The sequence below is a fragment of the Miniopterus schreibersii genome (assembly GCF_964146895.1).
Source record: "Miniopterus schreibersii genome assembly, chromosome: 1".
NCBI lineage: Eukaryota > Metazoa > Chordata > Mammalia > Chiroptera > Miniopteridae > Miniopterus > Miniopterus schreibersii.
In genome coordinates, this window is record NC_138101.1 from 38,530,665 (window position 1) to 38,551,343 (window position 20,679).

The 20,679-nt window shown below is 33.7% G+C and overlaps 1 protein-coding gene across 1 annotated transcript in view; it reads right to left on the minus strand.

Moving 5' to 3' along the window:
• LOC308563468 (uncharacterized protein) overlaps window positions 1-18,618 on the minus strand; it is a 33,945-nt gene extending 15,327 nt beyond the window's left edge. Inside the window, exons 1-6 of the mRNA XM_081150605.1 lie at window positions 15,121-18,618; window positions 11,067-11,215; window positions 10,177-10,308; window positions 7,895-7,982; window positions 7,204-7,423; window positions 5,812-6,087 (exon numbers count right to left, since the gene is read on the minus strand). Coding sequence (XP_081006731.1) covers window positions 5,812-6,087; window positions 7,204-7,423; window positions 7,895-7,982; window positions 10,177-10,308; window positions 11,067-11,215; window positions 15,121-15,844 — 1,589 coding nt within the window. The 5' untranslated portion in view covers window positions 15,845-18,618. The remainder of the gene's footprint in view (window positions 1-5,811; window positions 6,088-7,203; window positions 7,424-7,894; window positions 7,983-10,176; window positions 10,309-11,066; window positions 11,216-15,120) is intronic.
• Window positions 18,619-20,679: the final 2,061 nt, after the last annotated feature.

The following is a 20,679-nucleotide window of genomic DNA, read 5'->3' on the forward strand; positions in this document are numbered from 1 at the left end:
TTAAAATTAAAATGTTTTTGTGTTCATGCAAGATTAATGTTTATCGAGGGAATAAAACAGAAGCCAAAAACTTCTCTGGGAAAAATTATTTCGACTTCCAGAACTCAAAAATAAAATACATTACATAGAGATACATTTATCCTGTAGATTGGAAGTAAGGAAAATAACAAATAAGAATCCCCTATGGATATTTCGCACACACAGACACACACACCGAAGTCCCTTCCACTCTGTGTCTGAATTTGCCTGATGGTTTAGGTGACACACGTGCCATATCTTTTCCCCTATGTGAAATAGCAAATAACTTGCTTGGATATATATGGGGCATATTTTGATAAGAGTCTTAAGACTAGTACAGGGTGTTCAGAATTCCAGAGGAAAAACCTCATAATCCTCTATGGAATAATTGGAAACAGCTTTAGTAAAATAGAAAACATGAGGCGAGATGAAAGCCTTGGTAGGATCTAGGCAGAGTGTAGCAAAAGGACAGATTTCACAATGAACAGATGAATGAGAAAAGTTCATGGGTATTTGGAAAGCATTCCAGTGGGTATGGATCACAGAGAAAGTTGTGGGCAGTAGGTAACAGAAGAAAGTTAGATTGAAATAGGAGACAATAGGTAGTCTTGAATGGTTTGGATTTTAATTTACAGACAAATGTTATTTACTCAAATTTTAAAGAAGGGTAATCACAAAATCAAATTTTTCCTTTAGCAAATGATTCTGGCAGCTAAACATAGAATGGCATACAAAGGCAAGAGTTTAAAAGCAGGGAAAATGATAAAAAATGTGTATTAGTAATTTAAGCATGAGACCATAATAGCCCGAAACATGGATTTAAAATAATAAATGTGGGTTATTTAAGATGGCTGTGGAGTAGGAGGATCTTTCTCACACTTCCTTCCAGAACCAAATCAGAAATAAAACTCTATTGGGAAACAGTCGCTCTGAATTACTAACTGAAAACTATCTGAAGAGGAGACTTTTAACTGTACAGTATATTAGTTTAAGATTTACAACATAGTGATTAGGCATTTATAGATTTATGAAGTGATCACCTGATAATTCTAGTACCCATCTGACATCACACATATTTATTAAAATATGATTGACTATATTCCAAATGACTTCTGAAACTTTCCACTTAAATATTTCTTTGATTCCTTGAAGTGAATAAACCTGAAAGAGAACATATTCATCCTAAAGAAGTCCCTCCACATTGTTTCCTATTTCAGTAAAAGTCATCAATATTCAAATAAACACACAAGATAGAAATGCAGTAGTCCACCTTAAATTCATTATCTTCCCTGAACACTTAACTCCTTTCACTTACCAAACCTTTGAATTTACCCCAGGTGTCTAATGAAAGTATCTTTATCTCTCTATCATAATGGTAAATACCTTTGTTCTGATCTCAGTTATGCTGGTCAGGATTACCGAAACACTCTTTCTAGTGACCTGCATGGTTTTAATTTTCTATGCCTACAATCCATTATCTACACTTTAATCCCACTGGCATTTTAAGATGCCAGTTCATTCATGTCACACTTCAGCTAAAATTCTCAGTGTTATGTCTATATTAGCTAATATTGCTTAGAAGATCTATGATGTGGAAAATGGTTTTGGAGATGCAATCCAAAATTTGCAGTAGCATGTCATTGTTATGAGGTTATATTTAATCTTCAAAGGAATATCAGGTGTCATGTCATAAAGAATATAAAAACTTCACTGTAATACGCCTACCCTAAGTAAAATTTTGGAGGGATTGCAGTGCAATCCCCCAACAGACTAAAAGTAGTCTTTAAAACATAGTAAAAAAGCAAAAACAAAAAAGAATTGAAAAAAAAAGAAATAACATAAAATGATCATAAAAACAATATGTCAGTTATACTAACAAATATAAGTGGATAAAAATTCTCAAGTAAAACTTATATTAGATTATAAAAATTCAGTCATGTACTGGTTAAAAGAGACACACCTAAATATTAGTACAGTGTGTAACTTCCAAATAAGTAGAAGAAAAAACAAAAAGAAAGCACAGCAAAAGAAAAAACATCTTTTTAGATGTGAGGAGCAAAAGAAAACTGGGGAAATATGATTAGAAAAACTGAAAATCTATGAAAAATATTGAAAATGAAATATACTAGTTTTCAGGTACACAAAATAAATTAAAATTTTGTGCTTAGAAAATAAAGATAAACAGTTAATTTATAAAAGTCTAGTTATATTCTGACTAAAAAGAGAATATCTAAAACATTAATACATGTAAACATTTTAAAGTAAATATATGAAAAATATGATACTTAACAAAAGGATGCAGATGTTGTTCTACTGATATTAGAAAATAATTGATTTTAACTCAAAAAAAGCATTACCAAAAATAAGTCAATGAAAAATAATAGCAAAATTTTTCATTCATTTGGAAATTATATAATTTTATGTAAATGAAGCTATTACCACCTTAAACTCTATAAAACAAACATTGACAGAATTATGAGGAGAATGGCTTTCTTTGCAGATCTGCAGACTCATGGGCAGTGACTAATGAATTGATTGGTTGGTCAAAGACTTGGGAAGAATTACAGGGAAGATTAAAGGCAAGAAGACCTGGAGTAGGATTATTTTGGAATTCACATAGATTATGAAAATTTGCACAGATCTCCATATCCAATGTGAATTTTCTCCAGAAACCAAATGCTACAGACAACTGTCTCAACAATAAGGTGTTCTGGATGAGTAGTTCTGTGTATGACACTGTTTTTCCTACTTTCCAGAATTTGATCATAAAACTCATGTACAGAGGAGCAATGGAGAATGGGATGGAAACGATACAAGAGTGCAGAACATTGAATTCACCTCACTAAGGCTTATCTGGCTACTTCAGCTGTTATATCTTCAATCTGTTAATATATCTCCCCACTTGCTTCTCAATATGGCATCACTCCCTAGGGTTCTAGACAGCCAGAAGGTAGAAGATTGCACTGGTCACCTTCCATCTGAGAGGATGCATCTGTTATCTCCATAGAAGTAGTTAAATTTCTAAATAACAAATATCTCCTACCTCACCCCCACTCTCTGTAGTATTTTAACCAGCCTCACAAACCAACGATGGGTATGAAGTCTTAGTAAAAATCATGCTATTGATATCAATATGTGTATGACCAGAAAACATATTTATAGCCACACAAAAAAAGCAAGAAAACCTAATGTCCATACAGTTTGCTGACTTTATCAAGTTCCCCATTAGCTAATGAAAGCTTCTCAGGGTTTTAGCTGAGACAATTCCCTACGTATTTTAGGTGCTGTATTAAAGGATTCAGTGTATGCTTGAAATCATGGCCTGATATACGATGCCTTCAGTATTTTGGTTTGAATACATGGGTTCAGAGTTCAAGGGATTGAAAGAGAATGGGTCCCCTGACAAGTATGAATCACCATTTCCCTTAGACAAGTTTGTTCATTATATCCTGGAGCCAGGCAGTTTGAGGCTGCATTTTCAAGAGAGGAATGATTCCACCTAGAGACATGGCCACAATTTACTTAGATTAGAACCTGTGAATGCTTCTTGATTACTTCGAGCTCTTCTGTTGTGTTCCTCTTCTGGCTGTGGTGATAGATCCAAAATACCAAAGATAAACTAGGCCGCTGACACATGATAAAATATAGGCAAAATTACGTCTCATATCCAGCAGATTACTACTTAATACTCTGATGTCCAATAGTAAAGGTAAATGGAAAGCTGTGATAAATCATTCAGATAATATATATTATCACATTGATTTGGAATGGATGAAGATTTGGATCATCTTGCCAGGTAAAGAAACCTGACTAGAGGAGATGCTGCCATAGGATAAGGGGCACGTGGAATGTATATGAACAAAATAAATTAAAGTATTAAATCCAGGCTCCTGAGCATCTGTGAATTCTGAGGATGTAAGAATTGTGCAAAGTACTCTGGTTGATGGCACATGGTTTCTGCTTTGTTAAGGATGAAAGTTTCCTCATCTGACTAGTTTTATGAATGACTGGTAAGGAAAAATCCATTCTAAGACTTTTTTTCTTTTTATGTATATGCTGAAGTTACACTAACTAATGAAACTGTTATCACCCAGGAATTTTTGCCAGCTGACTTCTGGTGATATTCAGGAAAAGAAAGAAATCTGCAGATAATCAGAGAGCAGGAGGGGAAATATTATGTGAACAGTGGTTATTGAGCACAAGCAAGTTCCCTATTTAATGGTGGCTTGTATCAGAAACCAAATGGATGCCTGGATTTGCGTAGAGCTCAGCACTATGGATAATCAGCCTACTTCTCATAGGATCATAGGCATTCACTGCATTCTAGTTGCAGAAAATAAACTGGGCATAGAGCAAAAATAAGCAGTTATTCTCAAAACATAATAAAACTGTAAAAGTCAAAATACATCAATATGAATCACCCTTTAAAAATGTTAACTTATAATAAGTACATTTTAGTCTTCACAAAAAAATTGTAGAATTTATTTGCATTTTCAGTAATGAACATATCAAGAAGAAATACTTATATGCTTTTATGATACAGTTATTTTAAAATTGGAAGCAATTTTTAATACACAATATTGAAATGAATAAGTATGTCAAAATTATCAATAAACAATGGATGTCATTTATCTCCTTAATTATACATCAAACACTGAAATTAAATCTTTAATTAAACATGTTATTAAGTTTGTAATGGATATAAAGAAAGTTCAATTTTTATTCTATTTGTTAAATTAATGCAAAGCTGATTCAAATATGAACATTTGCCTTTAATTAGTATTTTGCATAAATATTTACTATAACATTTTTGGTCAGGGGATCTGCTAATATATTATTTTCTTGGTATAACAATTAATTTATGAATTTAAATTTGTAGATGATAGAGACTGAAAAATAATATAATGATCTTACATTCCAAGTAAATGTTTGTATTATTGACAGAAAACTAAGCCTTTGATTATAGTAATTATAGATTATGAGCATTAGTGATTTTTAAATATAATGAATTCACATTTAACTTTTTTATTAATTGTACTGTTAATTAAAATTTTCATAAAATTACTAATTTTTTTCTATGTTTTGAATTGTTATTTCCTCTAAAAGTGACCTGTTTACCTTTAACATATTGCTACATTCTCTATCCTTGAGAAAAAGTAATGACTAATTGATCTCTTTTGTTTGAAGGCAGTACCCAGACACTTGCACTTGAAGGCACCCAAGAATACTTGTTGACTAAAGGTGGAACACAAGCCATGATTATGCATGTGTTCAATGGATAGCTCTGACCCCAGAAACATTGGGCAAGCAGAAGGACTTATTTTTATGGAAAAAAAATACTATTCTTCTAACATACTAATCTTCTATGATGTTTCCCTGATTTGTTCTAGGGAAACTTGAGAATTTTATTCTTCCATGTTTCCTACATCCATCAAATGTAGCTCACATCTTGTGTGTTCCCCAGGATTTAGCATATTGTTAGTCAGCATATCACTTAGGGTTAAAAATAAAGAAAATTTTGATATTATGCATAGAATGTACATAAAACTCTTAGTGTCCCTGTATTAGGAAAATGAGAGGAAGAGGGTAAACCATCTGGCAAAAGGCAAAGGAAGAGTGGCACCTACTCACTACTTAATGGTATTGCCAAACTGTAGGATTTATCTGCAGGCTAAGGTAGAGGAACAGGAATTTTGAAAACATGATGAAGATGATATGTTTTCATTAAGGTCATTGTGGCTAAACTGAACAGGATTTCCCATGCAGACTTTTACCACCCTTAGAATGATCTATTCCCTCTTTTTCTTCTTTCCTGTTTTACCAAATTTTCGACAAGAAAACAGACAACAATTTGTGACCAAAATTATAGCAGATGCTGCACAGGCCAGTAGGAACCCAATCACATCCAAAGAGTGGTACTGGAACCAGGTGAGGTTGTGAGCAGCTGGCCGAAGGTGTTTAGCTCCTTTGTGGCGCATGACAAACTCGATCCAGAAGACTGCTCGATCCAAGGGCTTTATAGGTTGATCATGGTGAATCCTTGATAACCTTATAGCATTCTCTTTATAACTGGTAGATACAGACATAGACAGAAATTAGAGCTTTTGTTTTCATTGAAGGTAAGTATATGATACCTTTGCATAACATATTATATTATGCAAAGGCCATAGATGTGTTGAGGAAATATTTCATTCTTGCTGTGACATGAACTTTGCTGATTGCATAGCATTTTCAGAGCTGTAAAGGGGATGGTTTGGAAGAAATACATTTTTGACACAATGTGATCAAATGTAAACATATAAAAAAGGAATAAGCCTAATTTTCTCAAGAAGTAATCTTAATATTATTGTTTGAAGTGTGATTTTAAGGACCGTTCTAAAGCCAAGATTGTGGCTAACCCATATATTGTGGGAAAATATCCATTAAAAAGTCCATAAGCATCAGAACATAATAAACTGATGAACAAAATAGATTCAGTAACATAGAAGCATGGCATAGACTGATGAATCTCAGAGGGAAGGTGGGGATGGGTGAGTAGATGGGGAGAGATTAACCAAAGAATTTTTATGCATATATGCATAACCCATGGACACAGACAATAGTGTGGTTAAGGCCTGGGGTGGGGAGTAGGTGAGGGGTGGAAGGGGTCAATGGGGAAAAAAGGGGACATCTGTAATATTTTGAACAATAAAAAACACACACAACAAAAAACAAAAATAAAAAACAAAGACAAAACAAACAAACAAAATGACAGGCACAGGAAATTGGTAATCAACATCCATGAGTCATTTTTGCAGTCTGAGATTCCTCAATTGCACACACTTGTGTATTTGTGTCTTTATTGGCAAGGTCAAAATTAGATGAAGGTACTAGAGTAATTTTAGAAATGGCAAGGAGATGGAATCTGAGTTTTCAAGGTAAGTAGAAATATCTGGCTAGAATTTGAGCCCCTAACCATTATGGCATCACAGTAGTTGGTAGATATTTGAAATCTGAGGGTTTTTTGGAATTTTAACAAATCATTTCATTTATTTGGGGAATGAAATAATAGAGTGGTTTTTATATTAGTCATACTTTGGTTATTATTTAAAGGTACACCAAGTACATATACATGATACATTGGGCATTCTTGAATATGATGGGTAATATAATCAATGATAAACCTTTTAAAGAAGTAATACTTACGAAGGTTCATTAATGACTGTTTTCAAGGCATCATGCAAATCTGCACTTGTCATTGTGTTTATGTTCACCTCCACAGCCGCTCCTTTGGCCTTCATGTGAGCAATGTTATCATGCTGATCAGCAAACATGGGAACTCCCACCATAGGGACCCCATGATAAATACCTTCATAGATTCCATTTGTTCCACCATGAGTGATAAAAGCTTTTGCTTTGGGATGACCTAGTTTGAGGGTTGAGTGAGAAACAGAGGAGGATTTCATTATAATATGTTAACAGAATTTCAGAGTGAGATGGAGAAAACTACAGGCTAAATCAATGAAGAACACAGTATTTTCTACAGAAGCTGAACACAGGGGTCATTACTATCTCAGAAAACTGTGGTCTCAGGAAATGGTAAATTAACTCTCTCAGCATTATCTGGAAAGACTGTACTGAGGAGGTGACACTTGAGTTGAGATTGAACTTTGAAAAGTCACGAGAGTCTTAACTGAAGATTCTCCTTTGTGAACCAGAGGAAGCAGGAATTTATAAATGGTCAATTCTTTAATTATACCTGCTTTAGAATTGGAAATTTTAAATGTGAAATGTGTAAAATGTGAAAATTTTAAATTAAATGTTGATTGAATTTAGTTGCTATCAGTTACTGAACTTGTTCCTCACCCAACTATATAGCTTTCCCCCTCAGTCTTACCAAGAAGGTCATTCTGGGGTATCCAGTCATAGAGCCGAGTATTGGCTCCCAATGTGGCCGGTTTCTTTCCTTTGTATCTCCACAAAACCTGTGGGAAACAGTGCATTAATTTTGCAAGTAAAAACACAAAATCAAGAAATTTTAGGGCTGTAGAGTTATTTAAAAATCATGTAGCCCACTCTATGTGATATTTGAGACGAATATACAAAAGGGGTAGTTTGCAAACATTGAGAGATACAGTAGGACATTTACATCTACCTGTTGTGAAAGAGCTTGTACTAATAGCTTATGTATATTATTATCACTTAAAAGTGATGTTTATCACTTAAAAACTTTGGGGAGTAAGATTGTAAGTGAAGAAATAGGAAATAAGTAAGACTAGTTTAGTGAACCAGAGTTAGGGATTAAAAAGCTTTAAAACAAACATAAATGCTACGTAAACTCTCTTGTCAGGAAGCCATTCTAGCTCTCAAGTTTCAAATGTAATATTTTCCAAAAATATAATTAGTTTTAGATTTTTATTGTCAGGTTTTTGGTTGATTGATTGTATTTCCTTCCTCCCTCCCTCCCTCCCTCCCTCCCTCCCTCCCTCCCTCCCTCCCTCCCTCCCTCCCTCCCTCCCGTCCTCCTTCCTTCCTGTCTTCTTTCCTTCCTTTCTTTTTCTTTCCCTTTCCTTCTTCCTTTTTTTAATCTTTCTTTTTATAGTTTTGGAGGAAGGATGAGATATTTCATTAAATAATATTCTATTTAGGATGTTAATCTTTCATTACATAATTTTTCTTTTGGGGGACTCTATAAGACAAATTCCAGATTATATACTAATAGGTGGCAAACTCTTAACAGGAAAGTTTGTTAGAAATAAAAATAAAAGGTTTTTAGAAATAAAAATCCAAAGTTTTAACAGGCCTGATTAGTATACAGGTCATTACAGAGTTTTAACTAATATGCAAATATAGAGTCCTTGGATATTTCATGTGAAAAGTAATATAAATGGGCCTGGCCAGTGTGGCTCAGTTGGTTGGAGCATTGTCCTGTTGTGGCTTCTGTTCCTGGTCAGGGAGCATATGTAGTTCCATCCCCAATCAGGGAATGTACAAAAGGCAGCCGATCGATGTTCACTGTTCTCATCTCTCTTTTTCTCCCCCTCTCTCTCCCACTCTCTCAAATTAATGAGCATATCCTCAGGTGAGGATTAGAAAAAATAAAAAAATAAATGAGCCACTTCAAAATGGAGTCAAAGCTGCCATTTCAGAGCAAGGCCTTGCATGTCTTACTCTTCAAACATTTTGAAGGTTTAAACTAGGCAAAATAACCTTTAGACTGGGCTGAGAGCAACATTATATTCCAAACAATTGTTTGCAGAATTAACAAGGAAGCAGACATCCTGAGCACCGACCTGAAAATTAAAGATATTCTTTAACGTTATCACTACTGCTTATAGCTAAAGAGTCACTTAGATTATTTGCACCTATAGAAATCCCTCCCCTGGCTTATTAACATCAACAGAAATTTATTCCTTTTGTTTATGTAATTATTCCCCTTTCCTTTTCATAAGTAATCTTCACCTTCACCTTCTAACCAGAACACACTTGCGTTTCTGCCTGAATCAGTGCTTCCCAGAATTGCAATTCTTTTTTGACCTCAAACACTTGTTGCCTCTCACTTTGGCCTTTAATTTCTTTAGGTTAGCAGAGTATATATAAAGAGTAGAAATCTAAAATTATAATGACAACAAAATTAAAGTCAATTGAGTATCACAAATTAGAAAATATATATTGCTTGACAATAATCTGAGGATTTTTCTTTGTTTTTTAACTGTAGAAAATCAATTTAGAAAGATAGGCTTCTAGAGCAACTCTACTTTGATAGAGTCTTAATAAAACCTAGAGATATAAAGTATATCCTTGAGCATGATTCCTCTCTATGTATAACCTCTCTCTTTTCCTGGACCTTGGAGCTAACACACTTGAGAACTTTTAGGAGTAGTCAGTCAGTGCAGGTCATAAAATTTCAAATAGTAAGAAGTTATTAGGATCTTAATGTTTTTATCTCCATTTCCTTGGAAATAACTTTATAAAAAGATGTACTTCCATAGTATTGCAAAGGCTCAGTAGGCAAAAGATCAAATGGGCCCCAATACAACATTTTAATGTTTTGAGAAATTTTTATTTTAAAAGTGGTGCCAGTAATGCTAATGTATAATGAATTTCAACTTTTTATTAGCCACACCTTCTCTCCAATTGGCAAAGTGGCTGCTTACTAGGATCATAGGTTGTACTGACCTTCTGTGGAATCCGAGCAAGGGCTGAGGCAATGATATTGGCTTTTTCATCTGTGAGGTTTTTGACCATTGACCCCAGAGAAAACACCACGACACCATGTTCACCTGAACTTTGGACAAATTCTTCCATTTCCTGTAGAGATAAAATCCTCTCTATTATAAAAGTACAGGATCACAAGGAAAAATTTCCCCCTACATTTCTAAATAGGCAGGGTCCAGAGAAGTATTGGAGACATTCTGTATCCTACCACACAGAACCATCTAGTTTCTTTAAGAGAAAAAAAATGTTTCTGAGAACTATGGCTTAAATATATAATAAGTGATTATAAATAAAGGCATGGAGTCAAACCATTGTTCCAAATGAATAGATAATAAGAGATAGGTCTTCCCATGGTACATGAAACTGTTACTCCCAAGGCTTAATTTTATGAACCAATAGAGTTGTTTGCAAGCTCATAAAAATATTCCTTCTACTCACCAAATCCTGTGGAATCTACCCAACGGTTCTCATGAGAGTCTCTTTATCACTCAAACGACCATAGTAAGTGCCCCTATTTATAATTCCATCATGCTTGTTAGAATGACTACAGCAGTCTCCTTAGTGACTTTCAAGTCTTTAGTTTCCTGTCCCTTCAATCTAGTACCCACACTATAGACACACTCTTCAATATGTTCCTTAAATCACTTCATTCTTCAGCTTAAATATCAAAGTAAAGTAATTTTAAAAAGGTAGTCTCACTCATAAGAGACCCTATGACTTAGAAAATTGACTTGGAGTAGCAAACTGAAGATACCCAACAGCACATCTCTGTTATTAAGGCTGTAAACTTTAGAGGAAATTCAGAATTTTTATCATAAGGTACAAAAAATCATCCACTAAAATAGACTTACCTTAGGTAACGGTTTGGCTGGTTTACAATGCAATCCTCCTACAAACTCAAAATTAGGTAGGTACGGGCGAGGAAATTCAAAATCCCAATATGTCCTCATTAGCCAAATTTCTGCTTTCCCCATAGTCTCACATAATGTAGTGGGTCTTCCTGGAGAAAGTAAAGAAAGTTGGGTGGATGTTATTAGCATATATGTTTGTTAGGAAAATAAATGTACCACTAATATTCTGATGTGCTATTAAGGAAAAAAAATCTAGGTCTTCTAGATTGCTTATTATGTCTAGATTTTGAAAGGAAGGGAAATTTAAAGTAATAAGGAAAGCGGGGGGGGGAGGGAGAGGTAACATTTGGTAGTGAAACAGTAATGTATACAATAATACATTCAATAAAATAAATTTCATATAATAAAATAAGAATGAATAAATTAATTCACAAAAATGAAATAAAAAAATTTAACCACCACTCCAAGTACTGATGAATTTAGTACTCATTGTTTCCTTCCAATTAAGTGGCAGATGATAGATTATCCCATCATATTAGCACCAAATCACCTCTCAATAGTTTTCTAATTTCCTATCAGGAATACATTTCTACCTTCCAGCTCATTCATTCATATTGTTGAAGAATTCCACAATTATAAGTTTACCTTACTTTCCTGAGTCAAATCCAATCAACTTCAATCGATTCATTCTTTTTTTTCTCAGTAAGAACTCCCTGAGTCATTCATGTCCAATATGATCCCCTTTAGAATGTGAAATACACATTACCGATATCACACATTTATTTTAGTGTTGCCTTTAAGTGATGTTTCTTGAAAGGGACAGATTCTAAGTATTAATTTTAGGAGATTTGTGGAGGAGTATTTGCAAATGACCAAGTCAACCATTTTTATACACAGAAAATATGTTTTATACACAGAAAACACTCAGCTTGAAGTTGGGAGAGATTGGATAAAAGAACACCACCTCACAGCTTCCATGCCAAAATGTTTATGTCCTTTAGAATTCTTATTCTATTTGTGTGACATCCTGCCTTTATTATCAGCTCTCTAGGTGAAATTATTGTGTATAGCCTATAGATCACATTTTAAGAAAGACATAGCGTATTCACTAAAATTCTGTATCTGAAGCAGTGATGCACAGTATCAAATATAAAGTCAATCAAAAGTGAAGAGAATGAAACTGAGCAAAAGTATGCAGAACTTCATAAATAGTATCATAGGACATTTTAAATGCCATACTGAGGAATTATGAAACAAAAATATAGAATTAAAATTCACCATCAACCTTTCCCCCATAATTATAGTACACAAATAAGTTATGAACACAGTGGAGAATTATGTAAATAACATGCAATTAATAAATGGGCTGCTACATTTGAGTTATTATGTCAATATTTTTATTGTTTGAATGTACTATTTTAATCCTACATGCGAATCTACTGAAATGACTTTTTAAAGAATTCTTAGAGGTAGCTTGGATTTATGGCAAAATGCCTCATGTAGTGATATATATACAGGTGAAATTTTCAGTGGGAGACAGTTACCAATTTCTCAGAGGTAGGTCATTAGCTGGGTTGATACCGACAGATAACTTTTCTAGGCTCCTTAAGTCATTAATTTCTTTTGAAAAGCATGAGAGAAAACAAATTTGTACAATTTCTGAAACACTGTTTAAAATTTAACACTTTACAATACATTTATATTCACTTATAAATAAATAAAATTATATTTTTAAAACAGTTTTTTGGAAGGTCAAGACATTTCCCATATACCGGTGTTTTGGCAATTATGCATAAAGTTGCTATAACCATACATGTGCAAATTTTTGTGTGAACACAAGTTCTCAGCTCCTTTGGGTAAATACCAAGACGCATGATAGTATGGTAAGAGTATGTTTAATTTTGTAAGAAATCTCCTGTCCTCTAAAGTGGTTGTACCACTTACCATTTCTACTCATGAAAAATGAAAGTCTTTGTTCCACAACTCATCAGCATTGGGTGTTGTATGCATTCCACATGTTGGTCATCCTAATAGATGTGTAGTTGTATCTCATTGTTTAAATGAGCATTTTCCTCATGAAAAATAATATGGACCATTTTTTATATGCTTAGTTATTTGACAACTATATATCATCTTTGGCGAGGTATCTGTTAATGTCTTTGGCCCATTTTAAAATCAGGTTTTATGTTTTCTTGTTGAGTTTTAAGAGTTGTATTAAAATATCTTGAATAACAGTCCTTTATCAGACATGTCTTTTGCAAATACTATCTCCCAGTTTGTGTCTTATCTTTTCATTTTCTTGACACTGTCTTTCACAAAACAGAGTTTTTAAATTTTAACAAAGTCTAGCTTATCCATTGCCTTTCATGGATTGTATTTTTGATGTATCTAAAAAGTCCTCACCATACCCAAGATCATCTAGGTTATCTCCTATGTTATCTTCTAAGAGTTCTATAATTTTGAATTTTACATTTATATGGATAATCTATTTTTGAGTTAAATTTTGTGAAGCTTAAAATGTTTGTGTCTAGATTTATTTATTTTTGCATGTAGATATCCAGTCGTTCCAGCCCTACTTTTGAAAAAAGTATATCTATTGTATTGCCTTTATTTTTTTACAAAGATCCATTGACTATCTTGTGTAGATCTCTATTCCATAGATCTCTTCTGTTTCTTTGACCTATTCATCTATTCTTCTGCTAATATAGCAATGTCTTGATTACTGTAGCTTTATAGTATGTCATGAAATTGAATTATATTCATCTTCCAACTTTTTCTCCTTAAGTATTGTGCTGGCTATTTGGAATATTTTGCCTCTCCATTAAACTTTAGAATCAGTTTGCTAATATCCATGTAATAACTTCCTGGACCTTTGATTGGGATTTAAATATATATAATCTTTATTGATTTCAGAGAGAGGAAGGGAGAGAGAGAGAGAGAGAGAGAGAGAGAAACATCAATGATGAGAGAGTCATCACTGATGGCTGCCTCCTGCATGCTTTCTGCTGGGGATCAAGCCACAACCCAGGCATGTGCTCCGACCAGGAATTGAACTGTAACCTGTTGGTTCCTGGGTTGACCCTCAACCACTGAGCCATGCTGGCTGGGGAGCCAATTGATGATGTTTCTCTCTCATTGATGTTTCTATCTCTCTGTTCCTTCCCCTTCCTCTCTCTCTAAAAATCAATAAAAACATATTTTTTAAAAAGAAAATATTTTTGTACAGCTGTACAATATGTTTGTTGTAAGCTAAGTGTTATTGCAAAAGATCAAAAAATTGAAAACAATAAAAAGCTTTTTTTATATCCTTATTCTATAAGCATTTTATACTTTAAAAAGTTTAAACTTTCTAAACCTCTTTGTTAAAAACTAAGACAAACACATACATTAGCTTAGGTCTACAAAGGACGGATGATCAATATCACTGTCTTTCATCTCCACATCTTGTCTGACTGGAAGGTCTTCAGGGGAAATAACATGCGAGGAATATTGTGTTGGAAATTTTATGTCTACCATCTAAATGTGATTCCCTCAGCACTTTAGTGTTTAGTTTTTTAATGGTATACAAATACAAGTATATATTTGGATTGACATTAATTAGTATGTTTTATATTTTGTTTTGATAGCAATCTATTAAGTATCAAAAATACTTTACAAAATGATTAGATGACTGTAAAGAAAAAGTAACCAAAGCCCGGCCGGGCATGGCTCAGCGGTTGAGCATCTGCCTGGGATCCAGGCGATCGGGGTTCGATTCTTGGTCAGGGCACATGCCCGGGTTGTGGGTTTAATCAATGACTCTCTCATCATTGATGTTTCTATCGCTCTCTCTCCCTCTCCTTTCCTCTCTCTGAAATCAATAAAGATATATTTTAAAAAAAAGAAAAAGTAACCACAGCAAGATATTTCTCACTTTCCCTTCCCGGTTAATACTGATGAGTTTATTGCTATAAATTATAGACTTTGAAGTAGAAACTAAAGTTTTAAAATATTGTCTTTTCATTTTCCTAGACTTTTCTTAAACCTCTTAAGAATGAAAAGCATAACTTCTTACCTAATGCTTCACTGTAAAACTGGTCCCAAACTTGAATGTCATATGGCTGAAGCCAGAAGTCAAAGAAAAAGGAAAGCATTAAGTTTTTTACTCTTTCCAGGAAGGTCATTCTGTCTGGTAGTCCCCCCATGACAACAGGCACATAGGAAGGTGGAGCTGGGAGTTTCCCACAGTATTTCTCCACAGTGCCACCCATAAAAAACCTCAGTGTATACACAAAAGGGACTTCCAGCAACTCAGCAATCAGCTCTCCACAGGGCACCACAGGGTCTATAACCATTACATCGTAGTTGGTTTCCCGGAGTTTCTTCATGATCGACTGGTTGTAGACTGCACTCTCACACAGAAATTTTAAATGTCCAGTTAGTTGAAAAAGAAATTCTTGCATTTTTCTTGCTGACTGCCAGCGTGACAATGTTGGCATGACATTAGTAGCTAAGTCTAAGAAGTCATTTAGTTTATTTGCAGCATCCTCTCCCTCATGAGCCATAGGGATCACCTCGAAGTTCAGTGTGGAAGGCTTTTTGTAGTCAATGATGATAGAGTTTGAAGGAACCAATACAGTCACCTCATGTCCCCTTTCTGTGAGCTTCTCCAGAATAACCTTTAGGTTGAGCCAATGGCTCATGTCACAGGGCCACACCAGGACCTTCCCACAGAAGCCAGAGCCCGTAAAGCAGAACTGCAGCAGCAGAACCACAGAAATCCATTTCTTAGACACCATGGCAGAGTTCTTTCACCCACTGCTCTGCTGCGGCTGAATATTTGCTAGGCACAGAGGTGAAGAGGCAATTTAGACATCAAGTTAAAAATTAAGCGCTGTAGTTACTGGCAAATGCAGAGAACTTTGTCAGTGTTGTTGACTGGGCACAGTACATGATTCTTGTTCAGGAAGAGATATAAAATATTTAAATATTTTTTTAGGAAATGTTTGCTGCATTCTAGGAGCTTGTTTTAAATATGTGAAAATAGAAAAAAATTTAATTGACAATTTTTAAAATATGATAGAATAACCCATTTGAGTGGGTCTAGTAAATAATATGGTAAATCTTATAGAACAAGAAGATTGATAATTTGGGGAAACATAAAGGGTAGGCTTTGTCATAAAGCTGATTACATGCTAGTATTGATAGTATGTGGATAGGACACATATATTACATAATAACAGGACAGGTCTTTTACATCTTTGTTTAAATTTATTCCAAGGTATTTTGTCCTTTGATGCTATTATAAATGGGATTGTTTTCTTTGTTTCATTTTCTGATAGTTCATTACTGGTGCATAAAAATGATTTCTGGATATTTATATTGTATCCTGCTACTTTATGGAATTCATTTATCAATTCTAGTAGTTTTTGGTGGAAATCTTAGGGTTCTTGACATAGCATCATGTCATCAGTAAATAATGATAGTTTTACTTCTTCCCTTCCAATCTGGGTGCCTTTTATTTCTTCTTTCTCTCTGCTTGCTGTGGCTAGGACATCAGCACTGTGTTGAATAAGAGTGGTGAAGGCAGGCATCCCTGTGTTGTTCCTGATCTTAAGGGAAATGGTTTTCATTTTTGACCATTGAGTATGATGTTGGCTGTAGGATATGGCCTTTATTACATCGAGGCATTTTGCCCTCTATTCCCACTTTGCTGAGAGTTTTTACCATAAATGGGTGCTGGATTTTGTAAAATTATTTTTCTGCATCTATTGATGTGATTGTGTGATTTTTGTCCTTCATTTTGTTTATGGGATGTCATGTTTATTGATTTTTTAGATATTGTACCAGCCTTGCATCCCCAGAATAAATCCTACTAGGTCATGGTGTATGATCTTTTGAATGTATTGTCAGTTTGCTAATATTTTGTTGAGAATTTTAGCATCTGTATTCATCAGGAATATTGACCTTTGATTTTCTTTCTTTGTTGTATCTTTATCTGGTTTTGGAATTAGGGAAATGCTGGCTTTATAAAATGAGCTTGAAAGTCTTCCTTTCCTTTGAATTTTTTGGAATAGATTGAAGAGGATAGGTGCTATTTCTTCCTTGAAAGTTTAGTAAAATTCACCTGTGAAGCCATTCAGTCCAGGGCTACTGTTTATTGGGAGGTTTTTTTTATTACCATTTCAAGTTCATTAGTTGTAATCAGTCTATTCAGATTTTCTGACTCTTTCTGATGCAGTTTTGGAAGATTGTTTGTTTCTAGGAATTTATCTATTTTGTCCAGATTGCCTAATTTGTTGGCATAGTTGTTCATAATATGTTATTATGATCCTTTGCATTTCTTTGGTATTAGTTTTTACTTCTCTTTCATTTCTGAGTTTATTTATTTGGGTTCTCTTTCTTTTTCTCTTGATGAGTCTGGTTAAAGATTTGTCAATTTGTTTATCTTTTCAGAGAGCCAGCTCTTGGTTTTATTAATCTTTGGTATTGTTTCTTAGACTCTATTTTGTTTATTTCTGCTCTGCTCTTTATTATTTCCTTCCTTCTCACTTTGGGCCTTGTTTGTTGTTGTTTTCAAGTCTCTTTATGTGTAAACTTAGATTGCTTATTTGAGATTTTTCTTGTTTCTTGAGATAGGCCTCTCATGCTATGTGCTCCCCTGTTAGGACTGCGTTCACTGTGTCCTATAGATTTTGGGTTGTTGTGTTTTTATTTTCATTTGTTTCAAGGAATCTTTTGGTTTCTTCCTTTATCTCATTGTTAACCCATTCATTGTTTAGTAACATGTTATTTAGCCTCCATATTTTTGTGTTTTTTTTCACTAATGAGAAGTGAGAGCTGACCAGTAGCTAAAAGAAAACAAGGAAGTGCTGTTTATAGTTGGAGCAACCTGAATATGATGATGACTCTAGCAAAATCATGAAACACTAAAGAAGGAGTAGCTATAGGGAGTTTTTCTGACCTGTGGTTTATGAGTTAATGAATACACAACAAGTCTGTGGAGATGCCAATTTGGCCCATAAACACTTCCATCTTAAGGTGGAGATAAATTTAGAAATACAGATTTTGTGTCCAGTCATTCATCTATTCAACCCAGTTTATGTCCAAATCCTTTAACATTTCATACCTTCAAGAAGCAATTTTAGCCTTTAGTATATGCCAGATTCTATACAGTGCACAGGGAATAAAGAGACAAATAAGATACTATTCCAATTCAAAATGAGTTTACAGATTATTGCAGAAAATAAGTCAGTTAAACCAACACTCATTGTACACCTATAAGGAAGATGGATCTTAGATGGTAGGGATGAACTGAGGAGGGACAAAACTTATGAAGCAAGTTGTTTGGTGGAGGAAGGAAATGAAGAAATAATGCTTTAAGCCTTTAAGAGTGATATTTATCAGGTTGAAAAATATTGTTTTGGAAGTAAAAGAGAATATTAATGTATCTGTGTTCTAAATGTGACATAGATATATCCAGGGTTATATTCAATTATAAAATTATATTCAATTCATTAATTTGAAAGAGGCATGTTACTTAAATTTTAAATTCCTTGAGAGTATTTCTGTTATGCTGAAAAAAAAAAAAATCTAGGGTAGATTTGTTTAGAAGATGCAAAGATAAATCTAAGGTCAAGGATTGGAGAGATGTTCTCTGCTGAATAATTAGGCTTTGCATAAGTTCTGGTGTTAACTGGCAGAAAGCAGAGGCCAAACAAGGGTCAGAGAAAGGAAGATAGCACAGGTCTATAAATCCACTAGAAGAAAGTTGAGGTAATGTTATAATCTTAGGGTATGAAAATCCCCTTGTACAAAATAAATAACCCAGAAGTGATAAAGGAAAAGACTGATAAACCTATCTATTCACTGTATAACAAAGTTCATGTACATTATAACCAGCTCAAACAAAGCTAAAGAAAGAACAGTGATACATGATACAGCTCAGATACCTCAAAATAAATGTATTATTAGATAAATGTCTCTAAGTCATTTTATTATATGAGAAAACTAAGATAGAACTCAGGTTTTGTAGAGAAGTCTTTTGCATAAATTTAGAAGTATAGGCATGTTTTCATTTATGTCAAATATTTAAACTTCTGGATGAAATATTTAAAAAAATGCAACAGGGAATATGATAGAATGGTTAGGAGGCATGGAGAATAGACTAAGATGCCTGAACCTAGTTTTTGCTTATTTTGTGCCTCCTCCCTCAACTCTGTTTTCACTCTTTAAGTTTTGCCCCTTGTTCACAGCACCAGACTGCCCAACTAAGCTCTATGTTTAAATTATTTAACTCAATCTTCCAATTACTTTTAATTTTTTAATAAAGAATCATTTTAGACATAAAACAGTTGCAAAAGAAGTACAGAGATTTTGGTATACCCTGCAGTCATTATTACTATGGTGTTTGTCTAACGGTGATTTTCTATTTCTATTATTCCTTCTGTAGTTATTAATTGGAATTTTACTGTAAAGGATTATAAAACTACATGCTAACATTTGATTAGTATGATTTGCACAGTCTCACTGTATTTCCCTTTAAATTACTTATTAATTACAAAGGTAAAATAGGGAGATTCCTGGAAGACACCATCTTAACTGAGTAAAATTACTGTCACTAGTAATAACTTATCTATACTATGTATATCCTGATAAGCCACACTGTGAAAAACACAAGATCACTTTATAGTATTCTTATTAAAAATTAATAATCTCACTCTAAACATGAGAAAACATTAGAAAAACCCAATTTAATGAATATTTAAAAAGTAGCCAGTATTCTTCATAAATAAAAGACAACAAAATACTGGGAACTGTCACAAATTTGAAGAGTAAGGGGACTGGACAAATTAACGCACAGAGTGAACCTGGATTGTATATTGTAAAGAAAAATGGGCATTAGCAGGATAATTGCAAATGTTTTAATAAGAATTCCTAGTATTGATCATTTTATTATGGTAATTGAAAATGTTAATACTTAAAACCTAGTTAATTTAAAATTTTTTATTTTTCTCCTATATTTATTAACTGAAATGTAAAGAATTGCTTACTTATTCAATTATTTATTTATATCAGTATAACATATACATTTATAAGTTCTATTAAATTATTATTATTATTTATTTTATTGCTGAAATTGTCCCAGATTTTGGAAAATTTTCAATATATTGGTTTCTATGTCTTTTCAATGTGGCTCCATAATTTTAAGCACTTTTTACTTTCTGATATTTCAAGGTGTTTCAGGCTCATCTATTATTTTCACTGCCATAACCTTAAAATCAATAACTTTTCCAAGAAATGCTGGTTAATTTTATTAGAGCATGGCATTTAAATATCAAGATGAGCATGCAAGTTGTGTTCATTGCTGCCAGGATTTTAGTCTTATTCAGTGTACAAAGCTAATAAAAAGCTAGTAAATATACTTGCAAGTACTATTACTCACATAAATGCATATCTATAGTTACTCTTATCTAGCCTTTTGTTTATTTCAGAGTCCTTTTACCACAGTGAGAAACCTGTCTCCCAATACCACCATATGTTTACTTATTTGTTCAATTTTAGAAAACACATGAAATAGTTTCAGAATCACTAGCTCATAGACCTGTAACAAACAAATTTGCAAACCAGAGTA